Source organism: Hoplias malabaricus, chromosome Y, assembly GCF_029633855.1.
Source record: "Hoplias malabaricus isolate fHopMal1 chromosome Y, fHopMal1.hap1, whole genome shotgun sequence".
NCBI classification, from domain to species: Eukaryota; Metazoa; Chordata; class Actinopteri; order Characiformes; family Erythrinidae; genus Hoplias; species Hoplias malabaricus.
Genome location: NC_089820.1, coordinates 41,859,839 through 41,874,459, shown reverse-complemented (window position 1 = coordinate 41,874,459; position 14,621 = coordinate 41,859,839). Strand labels below are relative to the sequence as shown.

General features: G+C 37.0%; 1 protein-coding gene across 1 annotated transcript in view; it reads right to left on the bottom strand.

Annotated features, from left to right (window-relative positions):
* The window catches only part of LOC136678949 (SUN domain-containing protein 2-like), a 26,934-nt gene extending 12,313 nt beyond the window's left edge, over positions 1-14,621 (bottom strand). The window contains exons 1-4 of the mRNA XM_066657155.1: positions 14,355-14,621; positions 5,311-5,434; positions 5,006-5,133; positions 605-781 (exon numbers count right to left, since the gene is read on the bottom strand). Coding sequence (XP_066513252.1) covers positions 605-781; positions 5,006-5,133; positions 5,311-5,434; positions 14,355-14,379 — 454 coding nt within the window. The 5' untranslated portion in view covers positions 14,380-14,621. The remainder of the gene's footprint in view (positions 1-604; positions 782-5,005; positions 5,134-5,310; positions 5,435-14,354) is intronic.

Below are 14,621 nucleotides of genomic sequence, written 5' to 3'. Positions count from 1 at the left end.
TAAGAGTACCGTTCATGGAGGGCGGCGCCGCTGCATGTATATAAGTAAAAACCATGACCAGCAAAATGTGAAGCTGGTTATAGAGAGTCCAGCAGTATGATTTGAGACGTTACACTGAAGCACTGACAGTGAGAGAGAGACAGGAAATAGGAGGATGCTGTGGTTACACTGAGAGAGTAATTTTAACACGCACAGACACAGAAAGGAAATTACCCCAGATACATTCCTTTACACCTTACCCACACACACATACATATATATATACACACACACATATATATATATATACACACACACACATATATATATACACACACACACACACACACACACACACAGCACACATTAAAAGGTTATTAGCTTAAAGAAATAGTCATTTTTAAAAACCATATGAACAACATTTATTTAATGGTTAATGAATATTACATGGGGTGGCCATTTTGAAAACCTTAAGCACAGGATCTCTGATGCATCCATCCCTCTTGGCTTCATCATAATGTGAAAAAGAATCAAGTGATACAATGACTGATTGCACTTTTAATGCTAAATCCATACACACGACTCCGCCATTATAGTCGTCAAACAAACATACACACACACTTACTGGAGCTGCTGTTGGGCTGGCTGTTTTTGTAGTAGCCCTCTTCTGCTGAAGAGTATCCAGAGGAAAAATCTGGTGCCTCCTGCAGGACAGAGGAGCTGGAGGATGGAGTTGGCACTTGGCTCAGAGGCCGAGAAACTAAAGTCCTTTGGGTTGGACTCCTCAAGAGGGATCCTAAACCTGGAATCACAGTTCAGTTCAGTTCAATTAAGTTAAGAGTTTTGTATCTAAGACTGTATATGCATTACAGCTATATAGTTGTAACTGTTTGAGTCACTATGGCTACATTCACAAAGCAGGTAAAAGTGGCCCAGATATGATTTTGTTGTTCTGCAGAACAGATCACACTCCTAAACTTATCCACATGCGAAGTGGTGTTTTACTGCAGCGCTGTATCATAGAACCTCCTTTTCCTGTAATTCATTCTAGCTATATGTTAAAAAAATGAAAAGAATATTAAAATATGAACTGATGTTTCTTTCACTCTAAGTGCAAACTTGCCAGGTCTCTCACAAACACAAGGTCTCCTAATAGAAGGACACAAGCGCTGACATAATGAGTTTAATAGTTCCATGACCCACATTTAGGCAGCTTCATATCAACATGAACATTATAAAGCTGATAAACAACCATCAAGATTAAGACGTTTAACATATTGTTTCCTTACAAAACCTAAAAAAAATATTTCTTACAAAACCAGTTTTGTTCCCTAAAGGTATGTTACATATACAGAGGTCGGACAATGAAACTGAAAAACCTGGTTTTAGACCACAATAATTTATTAGTATGGTGTAGGGCCTCCTTTTGCGGCCAATACAGCATCAATTTGTCTTGGGAATGACATATACAAGTTCTGCACAGTGGTCAGAGGGATTTTAAGCCATTCTTCTTGCAGGATAGTGGCCAGGTCACTACGTGATGCTGGTGGAAGAAAACATTTCCTGACTCGCTCCTCCAAAACACACCAAAGTGGCTCAATAATATTTAGATCTGGTGACTGTGCAGGCCATGGGAGATGTTCAACTTCACTTTCATGTTTATCAAACCAATCTTTCACCAGTCTTGCTGTGTGTATTGGTGCATTGTCATCATGATACACGGCACCGCCTTCAGGATACAGTGTTTGAACGATCGGATGCACATGGTCCTCCAGAATGGTTCGGCAGTCCTTGGCAGTGACGTGCCCATCTAACACAAGTATTGGGCCAAGGGAATGCCATGATATGGCAGCCCAAACCATCACTGATCCACCGCCATGCTTCACTCTGGGCATGCAACAGTCTGGGTGGTACACTTCTTTGGGGCTTCTCCACACAGCAACTCTCTCGGATGTGGAGAAATCTGGTGGAAACAGGAGAGCTGAGGTGCACATTTAATTCTGCCATGATTTGGGCAGCCGGGGGTTTATGTTTTTTGGATACAATCCAGGTTAGCATCAGAAAATCCCTTTCAGACAGCAAGACGTGCACCAACAATTTGTCCTCTTTTGAACTCTGGTATGTCACCCATAATGCTGTGTGCATTGCAATATTTTGAGCAAAACTGTGCTCTTACCCTCGGCTAATTGAACCTTCACACTCTGCTCTTACTGGTGCAATATGCAATTAATGAAGACTGGCCACCAGGCTGGTCCAATTTAGCCATGAATCCTCCCACACTAAAATGACAGGTGTTTCAGTTTCATTGTCCAATCTCTGTTCATATGTTCTGAAATGTAACACCGCAGTGACAATGATTATTATTGAGATTATTCTCAGCAGCCAGAGTGACATAAAACTCATAAATTCAGATCTGACCTGTTCAGACAGTCACAGATATAGAAATGAAAATACAACTTCATACTTCATTGACTTTTTGATTTTTGGACATACTGGCCTCTCAAATGCCCTACTGGGACTTGGGTTTCTTGGATCCATATGTGAGCTCTTCTGTAAAAAACCTTCAGTGATATTGGATAGTGATTTTTTTAAAATTGGATAAACAGAAACCCAAAAAATCTAGCTTTTTTCAACTGAGGCAGTTATCCAAGGTCAAGCACTTTTTATCTTTTAATTATTTTGAAAGGGTTGTACACGGTTTATTTAATCTAGACTCTATTATTGTAATACCCTTTATGCTGGTGTCAGTCAAGCCTCCATCTCAAGGTTACAGTTGGTACAAAATACTGCAGTTCACCTCTTAAAAAGAAAACACATTTCTCATATACTGGCTTCCCTTCATTGGCTTCCTGTATGTTTTAGGATTGATTTTAAGATCTTATTGTTTGTTAAGTCTTTGAATGGGCTAGCTCCTAACTATCTCTCAATTTTTGCGGCCTTGTGTTCCATCAAGGTCACTCAGATTTGCTGATCAGTTTCTTCTAGTGGTCCCTAAATCTAGACTGAATCACTGGGAGATCAGGCTTTTGCAATTATGGCCTCTGAATAATGGAATGACTTATTCTGGGACTGACCTGCATCCTGAGATTATTTATTCCATTCCCGTTGGAGCTCTGTTTTGAGTCCTTTGGATTCTCTGTTTCCGTCCCCACCCCTTCAACTTTTCCCCCCATCCCTGATCCACTTATGGGCCCCACTAAGATTAATAAAAACCCAGCAAAGATATTCTGTGTCAGGAGTTTTATGCCATTGTCCTGCTTTATGTACAGCCCTGCCAATGATGGTTTTGTATCATGTCCCTTGCATATAGAAACTTCTCTGGATTCTCTGAATCTTTCAGTGATTTTATGTACTATTGATTATAAACTCCCCATGTTTAAGTTGAGAAACGTTATGCTTCAATTGTTGCTAAAGTTGCCTGTGCAGCCTTTTGCCATCCAGAGTGCTGAACCCCTTAAAAAGTTTTAACACATTTTTTATGCACCATCTCAATGCTGATAGCATTCACAATGGTCATATATAAAGCACATCAAAAATAAATAAATGTATAAATAATAATAATTCTCAGTTTCTACATTTGAAATAGTCTTTGTACTATTTTCAGTTAGATAATTAAATGATAGAGTTTAAATTACTTTATTGCATTCTGTTTTATATACAATTGGCATAGTGTCCCAACATTTCTGGTAATAAGTTTATTGATGAAGTTAACAAACATATGAAAATGACTGTACTGTGGCTTTAATTTATACATTTATAAAATAAATACGTTATTTTTAAGTTTATATATAATAAATAGAAGTTGGATTAGTGTTGTATCCAAACAAGATAGTCCTGCAGTTATAAACACTTAATATATAATATATAGCTATATATTATAATAGACAAGTACAGTAGCTGTACAGGTTAGTACTGCAGCAATATAAGTTTGTACTTAAAATATGATAGTTAGTATTGCATCTAGGCCTTTCACAATATTTATATTATAAAATTATTGTATAATATATGGACATTTCCTAAATTTGTGCCTTAATGTGGCTCATTGTGTTTACTTGTGTGTTTATTTACCTAAAAATGAATATAAATATTTTAGCCATTCACTCTGTTCTGGTCCCTGGTTTCCGCTTGCTTCTCTATTCTGGGGTCATTATGTCAATTTGTTTAAAAACACTGATTTTATTTATGTTTTATTTTTTAGGGTATTTAAACTTTTAAAAGTTTTTTATATTCCAAATCCAATGTCTGAATATTGTTATAAAATTAGTGCAGCACAAATATAAATGAATGGAAATGACAAATAAGTTTCTCAAACACAGCTCCTCTCCCTGCACTGAGGAGAGTCTTACAACACCCAGAAGCACAGAAGTCTATCACCTCATTGCCTCAGCAGGGTAAAGGATCACATTGTATTGCATAATGAGGAGAAAAAGACAGTTAATATCAGGTAGCAACATTAGCATTTTTTCGCCATAGGAGTAAATGGAAATCTGTTAGCACATCGGCCACTTCTCTGCTCTTCAGTCTGAATCATATCACAGCTATCCCTCTGGTTTAGCTAAAAGTTTAATAAAGTAGCTCTCCTTGTCTGAAAGTGTGAGTGAACTTTTCTATGCCGCACTGAAGCAGAGGCTGAATCCCAAATGTCTCCCCACACCCTCCACAGGGCATAGTCTGTCATAAAATAACAGTTTGTGCAGTCATGTAGTGCGTTTTATGTCAAAAATAATTTTAGTGAGTTATAAAGCTTTCCTATTGAATTAGCGTCTAATTACATTCTGTATTTTTAGAACTCTGTTTACATAAATGGGTCCGGGAGCTATCCTGTAGGACCCCAATATGCTGGCTACACTGTACTATGATGTCTCCTGCAGCCCATTAATACACTGACCACAAAAAAATGGCTTTTGAGCAAGGCCTAAATGCAGCAAAATGATTTAGCACCATAATACGTTCGCTCCATAGGTAAAATATGAAATCTCATAAGATACAATATAATTACAAACAAGTGAATGGCAGCGTCACTGACCAATGGTGTTGTCTGTTGTAACAGGTTCGCTGAGGTATGGACTGCTTGGTACTCCACTAACACTGCTGCCACGACTTGAGGCTCGAGAAGATCCTCCAGCCTTTCGACCCGTCTTCCTCTTAAACACCCTGATAGTGTAGTGAGAGAGAAAGAAAGTTGTTTCTGTTCCAGTTTTTTGGATTTCCTCAAAAAAAAAAAAAAAAAAACTGAATGTCAAGCCCTGTCACACACAGAAACATGGAGACAAACACACAGACACATACTCATATTCTCACTTTTAAACAAACACAGACGCTCTCACACACCTGACGGGGCTCTCTCTGTATGAAATCTGTCCTCCAGTGGACCCGGTGGAGCTAGTGCTGGCAGCATCATCATCATGGGGATAGTAGCCACTTGTCGCTAACCTTGAGCTCCGCCTCGATGTCTCTGTGGGACAAGAAATACAAAAACCTTACTAAAGGAATCGAACTAAAAGCACAAGCAAAACCTAAACACATTCAAGAAAAATACATTACCAAAAAACCACAGTTAACTTACATAACCCTGGCCTAATATTATGCAGTTTTGATATCTTTTATATTTAAAAGTGTGCGATGTGCAAATGTCAAAATCTCTCATGGTTTGGACTTGCATATCTTGTAAACTGTATTATTTATTAAAAATAAATAAATAAATAAATAAAAGAATATGTAACACATCTGAAAAATCATGCGTTTCTGCCAACTTGCAGGCAATAAATCCTAAGTTTGGATAGATAGATATCACCTGCTGATCAGTGAAAACATCTGAAATCTTTTCTTTCTTGTCAGAAAATAAGCACATCACAATTTATAGTTTTTAGTCATAATTAACAATGAAATATTTCAGCCTGCTGGAAAACTGCTTTTTCCTCTCTCATGCGCACACACACAGGTATAGTCAACCCGAAGGCTGGAAAGTAGGCACACCCTCGTTAACCACACCATGGTGGTAAAAGAGAGAACCAGCTCAAATTACACACACACACACACACACACACACTGTGTGCTCAATTTTAGAAGGTCATAAATAAGGCTATGAATAATATAAATAAGGCTAAATTAATGAAAATAAATATATAAAAAGAATCATTCCATTGAAATATATAACTCGGATGTATGATGGAGATTTAGGGCCATGGCATTAAAATAAATAAATAAATAAATAAATAAGATTCAGAAAATAAGGTCAGAGTTCTGAGATTAATGTCTGAATAATTCTAAGAAAAATGTCGGAATAATTCGCTGCATGTATAATGGGGCAGACACAACCACTGCGTAATTGAGGAACGCAGTGTATTGCTGTCAAACTATGGTATAGATTTCATTAATAAATACTCAGTCCTCTGCCACTTCAGGACCAGATTATGATTAGTATTTAAACCCCGAATCAGTGCAAGAACCTTTATATTCAGAAGACAGCATTTAGTTTCACAAGATAAAATTATCATCACAAAAATGGATCACAATGGAACTCTGACGTGCCCACGAGGCTCCATCACATTACAGCTTATGGACTTGTACAATAAATTAAGCCGTATGCATTGCAGAAGGGGGCTGCACTTATGGCTTTATTTACCATCCCGTTTGAATGCGTCTAATAATTAATCCTGTTCATTCTTTTACAACTCACTTTATGGCACCCAGACTGTGGGTCTGTCTGTATACATATAAAAATAAATAATATCCCAAAACAGTGTTTGTCAAATATTCTAACTATATTCTTGGCCGTTTTTTCTCCAAATTATTCTGCCATTATTCTCAGAATTATTCTGACATTTCTTCTTAAAATTCTGACTTTATTCCCTGAATCTTTTTTTTTTCTCCAATTCTTCAGCCCTAAAACTCTGTCGGACAGATAAGATATTGAACACACACACAAATAATTATTTAATAAATAAATAAAGAAATAAAATAACTCAGTTTTCCCAGACCATACCCTTTCAGTTTGCTGACATATGCCTCCTCTAATCTCTAATACTGTAATCTCTAATCTCTGGCTAATCCAAACCTGTACGCCGCTGTTTGCTAGCATTGGATTAGCCCATGAGAAGTCCTTGCTTTCACATATCATTCTGGATGTAAACATATTTTAAAAATGCAGTAAATATTTGTGATGGTGTAGTTAAAATGAACCCCCAGGTTTTTTTTTTGAAGAGGTTGCTAGGATGGTGCAAGTCATTGCTATGGTCTTTCAGTAGGTTGTATGTGTGCTGATAATGTATTGGTTGGTGGTTGCTGTTATCCCATATGTTTGATGGAGTTTTGCTAGATATGCAAGTTTGTTTGTAGGCAGTTGCTAAAGTTTTCCATGTGGTTGCATGAACGTTGCTGACTGCAGTATTTAAATCTGTGGCTATACATTATGAAAAAACTAGCCACCTTCCACATAACTGGTGCAAACTAGGCCAGGTTTAAAGAAAGATACCATAGAACACAAAGATACTATTCAAACTCTAATGCATAAAAGCCTATTTTCTCTCTCTCTGTCTTAATCCTGAATTGTGACCAAAAATAATGTTCAGGCCCGCACTACTGCAGAAAGAGTGATATGTGCATGTGACTACTAAGGCAACACTGATCCAAATCTAGCCTAAAGTAATCTCAACACTGCAGCAGAGTGCTCCATTTCCCTCATTAAATGAACAAGTCTCACAAAAAGGATTAAAGGGAACGCCTTAAAGGGAACGTTCATAAAATAAATTCTCAGCATTTGCTAGCTCTCCAGTCTGTTTGTGTGCTGGAAACAGGTCTAATGTGTTTATGAAGCCCCAGTGTCTGTAAATGAGTTTATTTAAAGAATAAATTAATAAATAAATCAGTCTCAGTCCAGTACGCAAGGCTTTCTGTCTGCTGATGGCAGAAACAGCATCTGGAGAATTTTAGACAATGAATATAGCTTCAAACGTTAAAAAACATTGATTTTGCTCTACTCCTGCACCATAGGTGTGTAATATTAATATATTTTTTGCTGTTTCTAATCACTTAAGTTGGAAATATCTCCAAATTGGAGATAGCTAACTACATTACCGAAAGTGCTACAAAATTAAACAACTGGAATTACAAATGTGTTTCCGTGGTAATTTAAACAGTGAATACAAACTGATTTCTACCAAATACAAAAGTGGGGGACTGCAGTTCTCTCTGGTTTGTTTACATTCAGAACCTCAACGTCTTTAAGGTGGGACAGTATGTCCGAAACGAAAGACGGTTGTTTGAAAGTGGCTCAAGTTTAACTTGTCTGTAAGTGGTTATTCAGTTTTATTTACCACAGAAACACCAGTCAAGTTGTTTAGTTTACTAGCATGCATTTAGCAGCCTCCTGAATTTAACTTGGGTTCCTACCTAAATAAAGCTCTTTGCTTGTTTACTGACACCAGGAAACATTAGACCAGTTTCCATTAGACCACCCAAACGGAGCTAGCAAACAGTGAAAGAACATCTGAATTTTACAAAAAGCATTTCATTTGAATTATGCCACCTTTAAACAATTCTTTCAAAATTCTGAAAGTTCAAATGGTGTTGAATATATTTAATATATTTTTCAATCCTGATTTCAGAAACTAGAATTTCTAGAACTAGAAACAGAATTTGAGTGGCTCTAATTAATTATCCAAGATTATTCACCAAAGAAACAGACACAAGAAATGTACAGGAGTGTGCACATCCAACAAATTATTAACTAATTATGTATTATCCCATTAATAAAAATGGCAAAAGCTTGCAGAAACACCCAAGATTCGCAAAAAGAGTTTTACTTCAGATGAGGTGGAAAATATAGACTCTAAAGTGCAAATGAGCAAAAGAGTGATTATAAAACAGCTTTTTGAATAAACGCTGACTTTCAGCTGTTTCATATATACTGCGCATGTGGAATATTGCATGAAGCAGCCCTGTACTGCGCAACCTCAGATATTACAAACCTTTTGGATAGAAACCCATCTAGTGTTACATAAATTATTTTATGAACGTTGGTCAGTGAAGCCACTGGAATCCTTTTCTTTGCACAAAAACCGTTTGCAGAAAAGTTTTGTTAAATGTGTTATTCTCTTGAACATTTATTTACCTGACAAATATACATAGAAAAGATTTCTAAAGTTTTCACTCCCCAAGTATATACACATTTATAATTTAATGCCTGCAACACACTTCAGAAAAAGGCAGGGGCAAAATAAAAGTGAAAGGTTTATAGAAAATTCATGCCATACTATTACACTGAGTAGGTGGATATAAAAAGTCATTACAAGTAAAAAATATACAAGAAGTATAAAAGTCATTACAAGTAAAAATACGTTATTGCTCATGACTTCATGAGATAATTGTCAAAGTTCAGAATTTCAAAGAATTTAAATATTTTACAGTGTTCATAATGTTATTAAAATATTGAGTGGCCATTCCATGTAGGGTAAGGCTGGACACTGATGTTGAATGAGTGTGACCGTCTTGCCCTCAGATGGCACTGCATAAGGAATTGGCATTTTACAGTGATACATATAGCCACTTGGGGATGGGAGTACTTAAAAATCTGCTGTCAGAGTCCGCAGCTGTGTCAAGAAATGCAATCTGAAACACTATTATGCAAAGGAAAGGCATGTATAAATTACACTGAATTATCACTAGATTAGAACACATACCTGGTATCTGCATTTGCTGTCAATTTTAATCAGCTCCACTGACCATACAGGAGAACTTTGTTGTTCTACACTTACAGACTGCAGTCTATCTACTGCTCTATATACTTTTAAAAATCCCCATTTTACCCTGTTCTACAGTGGTCAGGACCACCCACAGGACCACCATAGAACAGGTATGATTTAGGTGGAAGATCATTCTCAGCTCTGCGGTGACATTGATGCAGAGTTGGAGTGTTAGTGTGTGTTGAGCTTCGGTCTCTGACTATACATCTACAAAGTGGACCAACAAGTAGACAGTGAGTGGACACAACGTTTACAAATTCTATTATACAGTTTATTTAAAAGGAAAGGTGGTGTAACGCAACATGAATGTGAACAGCTAAACTGGATTGTTTTTGACTGTACACATGCACCCAAATCTTTCACCTCAACCAGCACAGGCAGTGTGGCAAACAACCATGGAGGGGAGGCTTAACCTGCATCTTAAATAGGGCCAAATTCCCTACATAGGGCCCTTCAAAGATTATAAAACTAAAGCTGCTAAAGACAGTGCACTAGTTTGACTAGAAGATGTGACACTTATGGCTGATTATAAACTGTTTTGTAATTTGACATACACTATGTGAGTGCAGAAACCATTATTTTTTGACAGTGTGCATTACAAAGAGTGTAGGGAGACATTTGGTATTCAGCCAGCTGCCTTTTTTCTCTTTCGTGTCCTGATCATGTACAGTCAATGAGCGTTTTGATGTCCTCCTGAGCAAAACGCGTTTCTGTTGGTGATGAAGGAGCCAACATGCATAATGTATCATTGTGTGCATGCATGGCATTTCAAAGACAGATACATTCACATTAAACACATACAGGCCACTTACATTTATGAATATGAAGCGTCAAGACAGCAAAGTCAAATTTGAGCAAATAAAAATCAGAATTGATAAATGACTCTTGTAATGTGAATGTAGCCATAGAATTTCATTTGTTCCTCCACTCTCTCATCTCTCAGCTTCACTTCCAGTCCATCAGTCTCTCCTCCTGTCTGTCGTTTAGTCTCTCCTCCAGTTTCTCAGTCTACCCTTAGGTCTTTCCATTAGTCTCTCCCTCAAGCCTTACAGTTTCTCCAACTGCTCCTTACTCTTCCCTTCAGTCTTTCAGTTTCTCCCCCAGTCTCTTTCAATGTCTCCTCCACTCTCTCTTGATTTTTCTCCTTGTAATTTTAATTTCTCCTCCAGTATTTTCCTATATCTCTTTTATGTTCTCCTTCAGTGCCTGTCTTCACTTTCACTCTCTTCCAGACTCTTTTGTTCTCCTGTAGTTTCTCCTTCCATCAGTCTCCCTACTTGCTGTATTCTTCATGCTAACCAGACATAGACTTGCTTTTCGTCTGAGCTATTCTCCTCTCTCATTCTGCATACCAGCTGTAAAAACCAGTAAGCTGTTGTGCAAACAAGTCTGGTTCTTCTCACACACGCACATACACACACTGTGCCACAGGCCAGAAAGGTAACAACCACAAAAGAGAGAGAACGAGAAAAAAGGAAGTTTGAATAAAATAATTCATCCGAGAGAGGGGGGGTGGACACACACACATACATACACACACATACACACACACACATATATATATATATATATATATATATATATATATATATATATATATATATATATATATATATATATATATAAAAATATCTAACTTTTTGTGCCAGAAATTATACACAAAAAAAAAACCTGCAAACAGTATTCTAATATTTAAATAAAAAGAAATGCATGTGTTTTATAGTATGTATACATATTTTGCATTTTTCTATGCTGCATCTGCAAAATATGCCTCTTCCTTTTAATTTTTTCCCAGATGGTACTATTTTGTGTAAAACTTTTGGCACATAATTAAGTCAATAACAATTCATTCTGCCATGTAAGACTTCATTGTGCTGTAAATTTATCAATGACGTGGGTGATGATGTACACATGGGGGCAGCCATGGCCTGGTGGTTAAGGAACTGGGCTTGTAGCCGGAAGGTTGCGGATTCCTCCCCAGAGCAGGCAGGTCAAGACTAAAGTGCCCTTGAACAAAGCATCTAGAGCTGCCCACCGCTCGGGGCATGTGTGCTCACTGCCCCCTAGTGTTGAATAGTGTGTGTGTAAATGTGCGTTTCGCTGCACGGATTAGGTTGAATGTGGCAAACAAATTCCTCTGTGTGCAAGCACAGTGGCCAATAAAGTAATTCTAATTCTAAAATTCGCACAAATTTGAATGAAGGATTTTCTGGGTGTTTGTGCTGTGTGGTTTACCTCAGCACAACTCGACAGTACACACTGACACACGTGTTGATGGGAAAAAAGTTTCAGAGAGAGCATTTCAGCGACTGGTAATTGAAGAACAGAAATGCTAAATGCTAAAAAGCTAAATAAGATGGTTCTACACTGTTTGGAAGCATAGCTGGCCATCTAACTGGCACTTGATTAGCATACTACAGGAGATGATTTTCTAGTGAACTGAGGCTCAAATCACACATACTTAGAAGATCTGTAAGCACAACACTAGGTGCTACATGTTCCCCACACAATCCAAAAACACATGCTGGTAGGTGAAATGGCAGTGCAAACGTGTCCATAGGTATGTAAGAGTGGCTGGGTGAGTGTGAACCCAGACTTCAACACCACTTGTGTTTATGGTTTACTCAGGTCATGGGAACCAACTTCTAAGGCTCAACTTGGGAAGGTTTGGATACAGAGTTCTTTGAAAAACTCAATGCAATTGTCCTGAAAAGAATTTAAGCTATAGCCAAAGAATGGACATAGTAAAAAAAACGAGAATATTTTTGGTCATTGTCTGTTTAGCATGTGTTTCTAGCTTATTACTTGTTAATTTTGAAAAATAAATAAATGTACACATTTTCAACAAACAAAATACATTTTTTTTTTTTTTCTAAAAAAAAGAATCCAAAATTTGTTAATTCTCCTGAAACTTTATTTCACTGACAAAGAGAAGGTTTCTAGTGTTTTAATTGAAAAACTTTATTTTGTTTTTTAAATATAAACACATTTACAATTTTATAAAAACAATTGGGGCAGAGGCTTGTTTACCACTGTTTTACAACAAATTTCCTTTTAATTACACCATTTTCATTATTAGGGAACTTTTTATGGCTTTCTCTTTGTGTAATAGAGTTTCAGGTTGCATACTGTAGCAGAATCTTAGACAGCAACAGTTTTTTGAAGTTGTCACTAGTGCATGTGTCTATATTTATCGATCTAGTTGACACTTTCTTATGCAGTGCAATTTGAGGGCTCAAAGGTCACACTTATTCACACACTTAGTCCCAACTTACCCTACATGGATTGGTATTTTACAATATTAAGTACAACCGATGTTCTGTTTGAACTATTTGACAATTCTCTCATGAATTTTGGCACGACATTATGAGAAATCACTTATTTTTCTTGAAGACTGAGCTTTTGCAGAACATTCCTTTGATATTTATTAGGCTATATTCCTATTTATGACACTCTTGTCATATATATATATATATATATATATATATATATATATATATATATATATGTGTGTGTGTGTATATATATATGTGTGTGTGTGTGTGTGTGTGTGTGTGTGTGTGTGTGTGTGTTTGAGAGAGAAAGAGAGAGAGAGAGAGAGAGAGAGAGAGAGAGAGAATAACTGTAGACTGACTCATGAAAGGCTAGAATGGAATATGTGAAGGCTCCCTTAACACATACATGCACACACCCTGCTGAACTGATAATTACCAACCGTTCAGGCTAGACACACCAAGTTCAGATGCTGAGCTACTGAATCCCACCCAGGCAACAAGCATTTCTTTTTCCTGGATTATGAGGGCCATTCCATTGACTTTAATCTGTGTAGACCTCCCCTAACAACCATAACTACCACTAGTCTAACTTTAAGCCTTGTTCTAACCTTAACATTTAACTAGGTCTTCACCTTAATATTTAATGATTTACGTTTGAGAGACCAGCTTGTATTCCCCACAAGTCAAATAAATTCCCCAAATGTGATTATGCAACCAGACTTTAGTGCCAAAACCATGGGTGAAACCTGGCACAAACAGTCAAATACAAACTGTTTGAGCCAGACACATCAAATTCATACCCTGAGCATCTGTGTATGCCATGGGTCACACTCAGAGAACACATACACACACAAAATTTGGTTTCACCATATTTAAAGACTTGCAAACTTACACTTAAACTACACTTTTAACTAGACATAATCGAAACCATAAACACTAGTCTTAACTTTTTTTTCCAAAAAATTTAATTGTGGTGAAAACGGTACAAGAAAATAAAGAGCCCTATTTCCACAACACGTCATTATTTCTTATCATCGTGAGGACATTTAGTCGTCACAAAAGTAACAGACAAAAAATTTATATATAGCATAGCATCTGAATTTGGTGTGTTTAGCCTGAACGGTTCGTAGTTACCAGTTCAGCAGGGTGTGTGTGTGTGTGTGTGTTAAGGGAGCCTTCATATATTCCATTCTTGTCTTTCATATATATATATATATATATATATATATATATATATATATATATATATATATATATATATATATATATATATATATAAAGCATTAACACTACAACAACTGCTTGTTATATGCAGAGAGTTAATTACATCGTTAAGCGTGTTTGTAGATGCTCTTACCCGCCTCTCCCTCTGTGTACGGCATCCGGACTCAGCGCTGTCACACCACCACAATACTGACAAAAACACAACAAAACCAGCCTAAAAAACTCTTCCTCTGGACAAACACCAAACAAATATGACAAATAACTCCCTCAATAATGTAAAAAAGTCAGGTCAGAGGAAAAAGCAACGGAAAACCTCACTAAAACACAAATAATTCAACCGACAGATACAGAGGAAGCGGCACTACTCTGCTGTCGCGTTGCCGTTTGTTTTCAAACTGAA